This window comes from Limulus polyphemus, unplaced genomic scaffold (assembly GCF_000517525.1).
Source record: "Limulus polyphemus unplaced genomic scaffold, Limulus_polyphemus-2.1.2 Scaffold2438, whole genome shotgun sequence".
In the NCBI taxonomy this organism is placed as follows: domain Eukaryota; kingdom Metazoa; phylum Arthropoda; class Merostomata; order Xiphosura; family Limulidae; genus Limulus; species Limulus polyphemus.
This window is the reverse complement of record NW_013668048.1, coordinates 22,391-35,772: the sequence shown is the minus strand read 5'-3', so window position 1 is coordinate 35,772 and position 13,382 is coordinate 22,391. Positions and strand designations below refer to the sequence as shown.

Genomic DNA, 13,382 nt, shown 5'->3' with positions numbered 1-13,382 from the left:
TATATATATATATATATATATATATATACCAGACAAACATATATATAGTAAATGCTAGGGCATTCACGAAGGAACAAGATAGTTCTAGAAACGTGGCGTGACACTAGTCACGTGACCTCGCTGACGCAACATTACTCTCAAGAACATTAAAAACTAAACACAAAAATTAAAATCAACCTAATAAAGAAGGTGCATCAAATGAAATAACAATGGTGAAAGATAACTGTTCTGGCAAGAAACATTTAATGATATAAACTCTGACAGAAATGGGTGCAAAGCAGAATATGTGCTGTGAACTATCCTCCATAAGCAGGGTATCAATACAGGAAAGAACACTAATTATTTAGTATTAATGTGAAACTTTGATGTCAGTTCATGATTTGTAAACAGATACATCATTACCAAATAAAGGCACGACATCAACTCAGTCAAAACAGATTAATTTAGCAATGTGATCCTCTAACTGTTCCACCTCAGTATAGTACTGAAATAAATATAAATATTTATTTATTAGGATTAAACCATTTATTGTTCTCATCTGTTGGCAACCGCCTATTCCAAAAGAACTATACTGTAGAATTTTGTTCGAAAAAGACCATTTGCAAAATTCTTTAACTATATGAAATGAATGAATACTGTTGCGTCAGCAAGGTCATGTGACTAGTGTCACGCCACCTGCTTTCTAGAACTATCCTGTACCTTGGCGAATGCTCTAGTATTTACTAGATATAGGGTAGTCTGGTATATAAAAGAGGGTGACAACGTGACGGAATAAATGTAATGTGTGTGTAGATAGTGAGTAATTGAACTGCACTCAGAAGTATTATTGACATTCGTTGATATAGCGTTTGTTTTAGCGCGATTGTTGAAAATAAGTGTATCATAAAGTTGTATTCGAAAAGAATAAACCAGTTTTATTAAGTAAGGACTTGTGTCGCTAAAATTTCGTCGGAACGAAGTTATGGAAGGTTAATTAACAAACGGAGACGTAACAATACTTTATTACTAACACTAGTAATACACTAAAAATTCTGGCATTGTGTGGTGCTATCAGGAAAGATTTGGATGTAGTGCAGTCACGCAAGGCCATGCAAAGAATGAATGGCAAGCCCCCCCCTTCCCACACACATGCATACATGAGTAGTAGTTTCAAATATAGTTAATTCCTACCAAATTATTTAGAAAATCTGGAAATGGATGTACAAAGACAAGTATTTCCAAGTACTGATCAGATTATGTTACTTGTATTCTCATTATTATAAAGTTATCAAATTATACCCATTCATCTGACATTTCCAAATAGTATTGTACTTACTCTACTACCAGTATCCTACGATGTCTCATCTGACGTTGGGAGTATCGTTTCACTGCCATCACCACAGTTACATTGATGATTAGAAAACCCACAATTCCACAAACAGCTCCTAATATCACACTGGAAGACTGGACATCCCGAAGACCCTCTTCATCATGGTAAGGGTTCTCTCGGGAAACAGTGTCGTAGTTACTTCTGTATGAATCTGACGAGACTATATAGCTTTTGGGCTTTTTCTTGACACCTTAAAATATAAAACAATTGAAAACATTTAATATTACTGTTTTCTTGTACCTAATATAAAGTTTTGTTTCAACATATATACATGCAAGTTTGTGTATTATCGATGAGATAAGTTGTACTCCACAAACACTCTTGTTATAAGAAACAATGATTAGCTTCAAGCTTTATATGAAGACTCCTGCCCATTTAGACAATCATTTAAACAATAATAAACTGAATGTCTTATTTAGAATGCTACTGGATTAAATGAATAATAAACTGGTTTTTTGTGAAAAAAAAAGTGTAAAACTGTATAAATATAAAAGTGATTTTAGTCAAACTAATATAATACCAGCAGAATTACAGTTATTCACTTAATACATAATACTGTAATACATTCTCACTGCCAGTTTTTAAAAACCACCACCCTGAAATTTATATATAATGTTCTCATACACTTTTTTTTAGAGAAGCAGCAAAAATTACCTTAAAAAGTTTAATAATGATATACAAAACAGGCTTTAAAATCTCAGTAATTTTTTCTACAATCTTCAAATGAATTCAAGATATGAAAGCATGGTCTCACTCCTGGAAAGTAATTCTTTATTTTGAGTACATTTGATGAACTTGTCTTTACACTTCTTCAGCTCAGTTAAATGGAAAATTCACCATATATAATCAAGAAAATGAAAGAGAAAGGAAGACCTTTCAGGTGTAAGATACGACCAATGTTTTTAGACTCTAGGTTTGAAGATAGCTTTTATATACAGAAACATCTGTTAGCTGAGTTCTTGCACAGATCTTAAAATATAATGTTGATAAATGGAAACATCGGCACATGTAGATACGTAAATCTTGAAAGTCGAGTTGTTCAAAACTTGAAAATAGCGTTGATAACTGGACCAATTGTTGGTTGAGATGTTGCAAAGGAAATATCTGCTGAAGCTTTTCACCAGACACTAATCATAGCAGAACCATCTGGAAAATGATCTATAGGAATTAGTACAGCTTATAAAATGAGTCAGATTAATGTAGGGTGGTAAGGCAATCACTGATTGGCATGTTCTTTAGCCAATCATGAAATGTCACAGACCTACTGAAGGATGTGTAGATTGTATAGAAATTCTTTTTGGTGGCAAAGGACAGGTTTATGTGTTTTAATAAAGGTGGCTTCCAAAATATAGAGATGAAAGGTCGACTGACCATTTGCAATAATTTCAAACCTGCTATCTATGTAGTTGTCAGGTTCACTAGTAAATGCTGGCCAATTGCTGATTCACATTTTGGTGCTTTAACTTTTTTTTTACAGGAGCGACATGGTAAATTATTTTCTTTCACACTGTTATTTCTTATGGATGTGGGTACATGTTTAATTCTATCCTGCAATCTTTGTGAAGTGGCCTACGTTGATCTGACTCATTTTATAAGCTGTACTATTTTCTATAGTTCATTTTCCAAATGGTTCTGCTATGCTTAGTGTCTGGCAAAAAGCTTCAGCAGAGATTTCTTTTGCAACATCTCAACCAACAATTGGTCCAGTTATCAACACTATTTTCAAGTTTTGAACAACAAAAAACTTTAGGTGTTTATTAGTGTATATAAGCCTTGTTTAACATATAGCTATACCAAAAGTAAAAAGTTGTCCAGTTTATATACCAACGATACAATGTCAGGAACATCACATTAACTATTTAGTGATCAATTTCTTACTAAACATTTAACTTTTGCATGTATTATATATATATATATATATATCAAAGAAACACTTGAACTTCAGAAATAATTCACTGGAATTCAGTTTGCTGCAATGTACGTTATATTTTTGATAAAGTTGCAGATGAAACACATGGGATTTCAATAAAAAGAACTGAATGAAGGTAAAAGTCAGTATAACATACTTTATTCAGCTATTTTTTTCTTCATATTTTCCGTAAAATCTGATACAATTGAAAAGAATCTCCATTAGAAACTATCTATTAAATGTTTTGATGTAATATTCCTGTGTTCAAATTTTAACTTTCTAACTAATAAGCACTGTGTACCACATCAAATATGTAACATTAAATCACTCAAGGGTATATTGCTTTTTTCAATTAAACGTTTATGTAAATTACAACCACACATTAATTAACATAATATAGTTATCAGGTATACATACAATTTCAGCATTCCTAAACCAACTTACATGTTGACATCACTGTAAACCACAAAAGAAGGTTTTTAGAATAACAGAGTTAAAATTTATAAAACGTTAAGAGTAAAAATTGTATTTTTCAAAAATACCCAGAGTCAAAGCACTTGTAAATGTTTTTCTAATGTTATTAAGCAAGTTTTTTTTTTGTTTTATCACAAGAGGTGCCTACCTTACCTCAAAAATTAAACCATCAACAGAAAAAAAATGCTCACAAGTAATAAGAAACAAGAATAAATATGTTTATAAACAAACAACTGTTAATAAGCTGTAACAAAACACCAATTTATATATTTCACTATGATTATGAAAAAAAATGTTTACTGTTCTAAGTTTGTCAATATAACATTTCTAGCCTGTACACTTATAATCTTGTGAATAATCTGAAGACTTGCTTCAAACAGTATACAAAATATTTACACAAAAATTAATAGTCCTCATTACACGTCCACAAATAAGTACATACACATAAAAATCATACAGTCCTCATTACACGTTCACAAATAAGTACATAGACATCAAATGTTTACAGTCCTCATTACACGTTCACAAATAAGTACATACACATAAAAATAATACAGTCCTCATTACACGTTCACAAATAAGTACTTACACATCAAAATAATACAGTCCTCATTACACGTTCACAAATAAGTACTTACACATCAAAATAATAGTCCTCATTACACATTCACAAATAAGTACCTATACATTTATAACCATAGCAGTCATATTTCAGACTTATTGAAGTAGTAAAAATGTCAAAGGATCATTAAACACCTGGTCTTCATTCTATATACATGAAGTTTAAACAGATTACAAGTGGCCCTACTTGAATGAAAAACAAACAAAGTAATCCAAGTTGTTACAATGTGTATACGTGACAGTAGGTATAGAAGCATGATATCACATGCCTCATAAAATAAACTTAGACATGGTAACAGCTCATGCATTTTCTATGAGATAAGTGGTACTTCACTGAAACTCATCTTATCCGAAACACTGATGAGCCCTTTCAAAGTTTTGATGAAGGTTCCTGTCCAATTTTCGATCAATACTTCTGGTAACGGGTTAGAGACATTCAAAGAGACTGCTGTGTCATCAGAAAGCAAATAATCTGCCAGTGGTGCTCACAAGATAGAGAAAATCAATACAAGCTACTGTAGTTCACTTCAACTACTTTCAAATGCAATTACTGTTATACATGTGGTACTTACCACCAGATAATATTATATTACTGACTACCTTTCACTTCTGCTGTACTACATTATGAAACAAAACCAAGTACATTCATTAGAATATATGCAAAGAGCCTGACAGAAGTAGAACTTTTATCTTTTAGCATTACGTATGACATGCATAATGAATAGGGTTTCAAACTATTTGTTTAACAGTAGACACGTGGTATGCTTAAATTTTCAAACGTTAATGAAACAACATGAACTTCTTTGTAAACAGCCCCAATCAGTCAAAGTACTATTTCAGTATATGTATTAGATAATGCAAAACTAAATACTATTTTTGTATAGATGTGTATATATATAAATCAAGTACTAACAGCAGTATTTTGCAAACAACTTTGTTTTAAGTTTTTTTTGTTGTTTCATAGAAAATCTTGTTCTACAGATTCTTTATCATGGTTTCTTATAAACATTTAATTCTAAGAACCCAGGAGTGAAAGAAGAAGTGTTATAATATATCAACCACACTACATCTGTCATATTCAGTACCTACGAAAGACTAGTAATAGTCTAGGCACTTTTATATATATATCATTAATTTTAAAGCTATAGTTGTTTGTAAATTCTAGAGAATATGAAACACAAAAGTAAATATTCTTTTTATATTAGAAAGTGCTTTAAGTTGGGTAAAACAAGATGGCTACTAAACATCATTTCTATATAAAAAAAAAAGTTCCTTTGTTTAGTCTTGTTTATGCACATTTCATTCAGTGGTTTTTTTTGGTTTTAAATAAACTTGTGAAAGAAACAAAAGTTATGTGAATGTAAAACACTTGATAGGTCTAAAGTGTATTTCAAAAACTTTATAGAACATAAAAAAATTGATACTTGTATGATAGAGGCTGTGTTGATTGAGAATGGATGTTTTAGGAGAAAGCTATTTATGACATATCTACAGATATGGTTAAAAGTATGTGATAGACAGCTGAAAGCTTGCCAAGGTTGGCAGATTGATATCTGCTTTTATTCTGTGTTCATTGATATTTGCATATATTATAAATGGTCTTGCTTATCACATTTAACATTTTTTTTCACAACAGTGCTAGTAATTGAGAATAAAGACAAACTGAGAACAGGATAACCATATTTAGTCGTGCTTGGTGTAAATATGTAGTACACAAAATCAGAACAAAACTTTATCTTATGCTTTATTTTTCAAATTTTTTGTTCCTTTCACAAGTTTATTTAAAACCAAAAAATGCATTGAATGAAATGTGCATAAACAAGACTAAACAAGGCAACTTTTTATATATATATAGAAATGATGTTTAGTAGCCATCTTGTTTTACCCAACTTAAAGCACTTTCTAATATAAAAGAATATTTACTTTTGTGTTTTATATGCAAAACATGTGCAATGGCAAAATATGAATTTTTCTAACTCTGAATATATACTCAACATTTTTCTCTAGTGACTGATAAAATAACATACAAAGTATTTATATACAATAGGAACACATATTTAACAATGCAACACATTCTAATATACTACATAAAAATCCCACACCTTCAAATTAACAATATCATAGTTACTAAATACAAAATTCTTATTACAAAATGATTAAACATCAAAAGATAAAATAATTTGAATTTGCTTAATCCTAATACATTCATCATGTAAGTGTCAAATATTCCTAAAAAAAATAAAAAGAAGCAAGATTGGAACATTACAAAAAAAATAAAACAAATTAACAATATGGCTAAAGAAACTATAAAATTTAATTTTGGAGTTTCTAAAAGTACATGTTTCTTCTTAGACTTATTGGAATGCAACAAAAAGGTTATTTGATTTTCTTTAATATACTACATCATCACCTTTTAGTTTTTGATATAACGACGACATCAAGACTACAACTGTTATGATTTCATCTAGTTTTACAGTTCATTCTATTGGTACTAAAGCCCAAAGAGCAAGTGAAGGATCCAATTTTAAGGTCATGACACCTTATAAAATGTTGTGTAAGACAGGATCAAAAAGTATTTCAGTGTTAAGTCCCTTTTTATCACTAGGTTATTAAAAGGATTTTCTATATCCTTGTTAAGACTTTAGAGTTACTTAACATCTTGTATCTTGGGTTTTTTCAGTAATTAAAGCACTTAATTGTAATTGCTTTAGAAGTTATCAAACCAAAAAGAAAAGAACAAAAAATTCAAAGCCACTAATACAGTTATTGAACTATAAAACTGAGTATCTTTTGAAAGTGTCAACTTGCATGAACTTTTATACACTTAATGTGTCATCAACTTGGAGTTGGGTTAGAATGTATGTGTGATATTATGATGAAATGATGCCAAGTTTATAAACAAACAACTGACAAAACATTCACCACTCCTTGGGACAATGATAAAGACACACCGTAACACTATCTTGAAGTCAACACTAATGTTTATATTTGTTTAATCAATGCCTAAAGTACATTTTATAAAATGAAGGAAAATAAATTCTAATCTCAGAAAATTTCCAAGCAAAACACTTCATAATTGTTAAACAATGCTGACATATTTTTACAACATTACTTTTATTACCATCTGCACATAATCAGTCAAATCTTTTTTAAAGTTACCTGTACAAATAAGTGGAAGATTTCTGAAATTATGATATGGATTATTTGATGAGGATTAAAAATTTTTCAGGAACTGTAAAACAAATATATAGATAATTATTTGTGAAGACAACAACACCTTTAGACACATGCCTCTTTGTACTATGTTCATCCATGAATTAAATTTAAACATGCTCCCAAGTCTTGTCCAAAAAAGGAATAGATGACGAGCGCCAAATAATATCTCCATTTTAATAAGTTGTCAATAAGATTTAGTTCAAGGCTCCAAAGGCTTGTATATATTTTTATCTTTATCATATACTAGTTGAAAGTGTTTGCTGCAACTTTCTATTTAGTAGAGAAATACAACACTAACCTCAAAAATGTATTGATGTTTAATTGAAAACCATGCCATGTTTTTAGAATTAGGAATTCAAATAAAACGTACCATGTTAAACCATAGTGCATAAAACCAAACAATGTTACCCAAGATACTGTAATTACTTAAAAAAAAAAATAAATAAATAAAACACAAGAGTAACAAATCCTAATGCATCTAATACTATTCAATGTTGTTTACATTTATGCATGTTTAAGTTTATACAAAGTAACTGATGAAAACAAGTGCACATTGTAAAACTAAAAACAATAATTATGTTACCAGATGTTTATGTATTTTTGTTTCAGCACTATTGCAAATGTTATTTTCAGAATTTTAGTTGTAACTCTTGATTTTGGCCACTTCTCACAAAGCTGACTTCAATTATCATTGGTTGTATTAGGACCAAAACACTGTCTGATGAATGAATCAGTGACATGAAAGAATCCTTTGATACATTTTTAATTCTTAAATTATAAAAAAATAAGTATATAGAGTATGAGGATGATAAACTATTAAACTGGTTATTTATATTGTACTTAAATTCACAGTAAAATAACTATTCATTCATTTTAACACGTGTCTATACTTGTTCAGTTTTGAAAACTTTACCAACTCTCATGAACTGTTTAAATATCAGTTGAATAAACCATTAAACATAGTTTCAAGTTTACAAAACAACAAAAACTCCAGCACTGGGGCTACTCAAATCACATCTGCATGCAGTTAAATATATCTGTTGCACTTTGTGGATCCACGACAAAATTATTTAAAGTTTTCTGAGAAAAAAATAACTGCCCTAAGTGCTTGTTAGAATACTACAAGTTAATTGTGATTAATGAACTTGATGTTATTCTGTCACTTATAACCTATATATATCTAGTAATCATTACAAAAACACTGTGACAGTAAGTTATGACTCAAAGTGAGATGGGTCTATTTTTTGTTACTTCAACCAGTTTTATTATAATATACAAACACAGAAAAACATATTGCACTGAGGTGTTCTGGCCTTACCAATTTAATCCCAGTTAAAATTACAAACTCAAAAAGTACTGATGAAAATGTATTAAAGAAGAAACTGAACACACCAAGTTTGATACACAACTAAAGAAATGTCACTGAATGAGTAAATCACTCCTTACAATAGTTAAAAAAACAAAACTCTGCACATCATAAACCTACTTTCACAAATAATTAGTACATTTCCCCACACTTACAAATATTTTATTTTCATTTGCTCTTTTCCAACAAAAATTTAAAAAATGGGGCATATGATAAAAACCACAAACATGTATAACAGTTTTAAATATTTCGGTTATGCTTGTACAAACATATTTTGTTTACCCTCAAACTCCAAACACCTACGGACATCACTGAAAAAAAAAAAAACTTATCAAAGAAATAAACTAAAGGCAAGCACCTGCAGAAGAATGTTACTGCTACACATCTGAACTGTTCAACCCCATATTACTTGCTTGTCTAATCAATACTGCTACACATCTGAACTGTTCAGCCCCATATTACTTGCTTGTTTAATCAATATTGCTACACATCTGAATTGTTCAACCCCATATTACTTGCTTGTCTAATCAATACTGCTACACATCTGAACTGTTCAGCCCCATATTACTTGCTTGTCTAATCGTGTAGCAGTATTGATTAAACAAGCAAGTAATATGGGGTTGAACAATTCAGATGTGTAACAGTATTGATTAAACAAGCAAGTAATATGGGGTTGAACAATTCAGATGTGTAGCAGTATTATCTGAATTGTTCAACCCCATATTACTTGCTTGTTTAATCAATACTGTTACACATCTGAATTGTTCAACCTCATATTACTTGCTTGTTTAATCAATACTGTTACACATCTGAATTGTTCAACCCCATATTACTAGCTTGTTTAATCAAATTAAAAAAAGCAACTCTAAGGTTACATTCAATGAAGCTGAGAAGCTACACATTACCTGTTGTAAACTCAAGATAGTTAGATTCCAATTTTCTGCTACTCATATCATAGCAGATCATTTGGAAGCGGTATGTTACATTGTTTTTCAGTCCTGTGAGTGGAAAAACATGGCCAGTTGGTATAAAGTTTGACCAAACCTCGACCTGTTCTGGACTGTCAAGTTGCCTGTACACCAATTCACAATCTGAGAGATTCTGTTGATGAACAACTCTTGAGTGCCAATCTATCTCTACAATCGTTGCATGAATGTCATAAACAGAAACTTCAATGGCTGCTTTTGATTTTGTTGAATTATCTGAAAAAAGAAGTGAAATGAACAAATTATTGTTATGCAGCATAAATTCTGGGTATATACAGATGGTTATTCCAGAGCTAACAAAACAATTCTATTGCAACTACAGTTCTCTCTTTACTACACTGCCAAACTGGCAAAGTTAACATTCTATTTATATGTTAAATTTACATAAAAATGTGAGCATACAACTAAATGTTTTAAGTTTTCCAATTATGACATACACATATATAAGAATTCACATGTGTTCAGAGACTGAATTATATATACAAATGTAACTGGAGCCTAGATATTTGGTAGTTACATAATGAAAATATCCCTGCACATGTCTCTCAAAGACACCTTTGTCTAATCTTAATCTCCAGATCATGTTTTATCTGATATTAAACTATAAAATTAAAATGCAATGACAAGAAAATAACAATACTATAAAAAAAACATTTGTAATAATCAAAACATCAACCACCAATTCAATTATAGTTTTCTATCAGATTATTGTCTAATCTGCTTGGCAATTATGCTTCAACATATCTGTACCAATATTTACCTGTAGCTACAACACAAGTGTTTCTAGGACAAAACTATATACTGCTAATGTATATACTGTAGTAATAAGTTTGCCCCTGAAAAGAAAGGTCCACCTTTAAAAAGCACTCAGGTTATAGGGTTTTATCATTTTATATTAATGACATAATTTGTATTTTAAAAATAAAAACAATTTAAGAGTAGGGAGGAATGAGAAACAGAAAATTTTTACTTTAATACTGCAACATGAGAATGTAGATTTTTTACACAAAAAAAGCTGGAAAAGAAAGTTAATGTAGGTTTACATTCTAAGGTTGCTTTTTTTTATGTCACTGAATGTTTACCAAAGAAAAAAACCAAATATTTTAGAGTTTCAAACTTAAATTTTGATTGCAAAATTAAAGACTTTCCTAATACAAGTTTTCTCTTTAATGCTCAAATATCAGTCTTATTATTTATACAATAACCATTTTGATTTACTTAAATGTAGATGTCTAGTTACCTAAAAGCAGTGAAAGGCAAAGTTTGTTTGTTGTAAAGCTAAAATCTACACAATGGGGTATCTGTGCTTGCTTGCTTCGGTATCGAAACCCAATTTTTAACATTATTAGCCCACTGATTTACTGCTGAGCCACTGAGAGACAAAGTAAAAAAAGATACATATTAGTAAGTCTCTCTTATATTCTTTGAAGCTCATGAACAGCAAGAACTGTCAATAACAGTAGATATTAATTATATAAACAGATGGCTTTCATGTATCACATAATATAACTGTGGGTTAATATCCAAAAGGCAAAAAGCATTAAACATGAGGTATATCAGAAAACATTTGGTTCTCACAGCAATAAAACACAACAAACACCCACAGGACATGATCTATACTTAAAGTAATATTGTGTAAAACAGAGAACACGTTTAACTTACTTTCTTCTGTATACAGTAAACATGGTACAAGTATAATTTTTTTGTTATCTTACACTAACAGTTCAGTAACTGCGAATATAATTTCCATAGTCAGTTAGCGAATATGTGGATTTGACGAAAGAGGAATGCTTGAATAAGGCTCAATATTAATCGTTGACAAATTAATTACATTCTCAAAATGAGCAAACAAAACAAACCGTCAAGATTATATATATGATAATTAGCAAAATACCATTTAACAATCAATATTCTACTAAACAAGTATAAGCTTCAAATATATTACTAAATTCTACTTAACATGTAAGTATAGGTGTAATACAAATACACAAGTACCACAAACAGTGTAAAACCTCAAGGTCCTTTTCAATAAAATTCAATGTTATATTCAATTTTCAATATCTTTTTCAAGCAAACATTCACAGCTTTCTTATACATATTAATCATGTGCAAACTTTATTTTATTTTGCATATTAATAAATGCAAATCATATTTGATGTCATAATTAGTTTTATATGTGTATATTAAAATCACTCATAAAATAATGACCCACCATAATGGAACCATTTAAATTTGTCTTGGCTGAAATGTAAAATATATATATATATATAAAAAAAAGATTTTCACTAAATGGTTGTGTGTGTGTATATATATATAATACTCTTAATACTCTGGCAAAAATTATATCTAAAACCAGTTCAACCTCATTGTTGTACCAAGAAAAATGCACTTATAACTAAGAATAATGACTAATAAGTCATTATATTTAACATATATAAAATTACATAATTTGGCACTGTATCCAAGATCATTCCTAAAAAAAATATTACAGAACAAAAAGTTCCTTCCTCTGTCTTCAGGTAACTAATTAGGTTCAGAGCTAGCCATGTAAATGTCTAAATGATAATGTAAAATGTTCCACATAAATGTTTACTTACAAAAATGTACATACATGCATACATACATATATATCATGAAGATGAGTAAATACCACCACTTTAAAAAAAAATATTCAATTCAGTGTCACACTAAGTTTACTGTTGATCATACAACTATTGTAAAAAAATTAATAAAAATAAGTTAAATTTACATAATCCAGTTTCCTAATTTTATCACTTTCATAGCTCCTAATAAAGTTACCTTGGTGAACAAAACAACAGCTAATTACTATTCAGAAGCTCTATATTTTCCACTATTATAGACTGCCATTATTAAACTAATGACAAGAAATGAATGTCTGTGTTTTAACTGTCAAATGACAGTTGTGTTTGAGAATTTTTATTTTGACATTTACTGCTTCTGCTTCTTGATTTTAGCAAATAACTAACCACAATAAATTGTTACAGTAATGGTTGCATATATCTATCTTACTGAAGAAGAAAAGCAAAAAACGTTTGGTTCTATTGCCAATGGTATCACTTCATCATGATCAATAATCTCCTTCCACACACAAGTAATGAAATATCCATTTTTGTTTTTACAACACACATGGTGTTATTTAATATTACTACTGTGATTAGTACAGGATTAGTACCTGATTACATTTTGTCAAAATTAGACATAATACAAGAAGCTTATATTAAGAATTGCTCTTACATATGGACCAAATAAACAGTATTAATGTATAATACAGCCTAATAGTCTATACTGACACTTCAGAAACTTGCCCTATTTAAAATTAGCTGCATAACGCAGTGTTAATATTCACATCCAATAAATATGCAGTAATTTATACTGTAGCCAGCAGCACAAGGTGTGTGTGTGTGTGTGTGTGTGTGTGTG

The 13,382-nt window shown here is 29.9% G+C and overlaps 1 protein-coding gene across 1 annotated transcript in view; it reads right to left on the bottom strand.

Moving 5' to 3' along the window:
- LOC106466954 overlaps positions 1 to 10,200 on the bottom strand; it is a 15,730-nt gene extending 5,530 nt beyond the window's left edge. The window contains exons 1-2 of the mRNA XM_013927270.2: positions 9,861 to 10,200; positions 1,316 to 1,559 (exon numbers count right to left, since the gene is read on the bottom strand). Of these exons, the coding sequence (XP_013782724.2) occupies positions 1,316 to 1,559; positions 9,861 to 10,200 (584 nt within the window). The remainder of the gene's footprint in view (positions 1 to 1,315; positions 1,560 to 9,860) is intronic.
- Between the last annotated feature and the right edge of the window lie 3,182 nt (positions 10,201 to 13,382).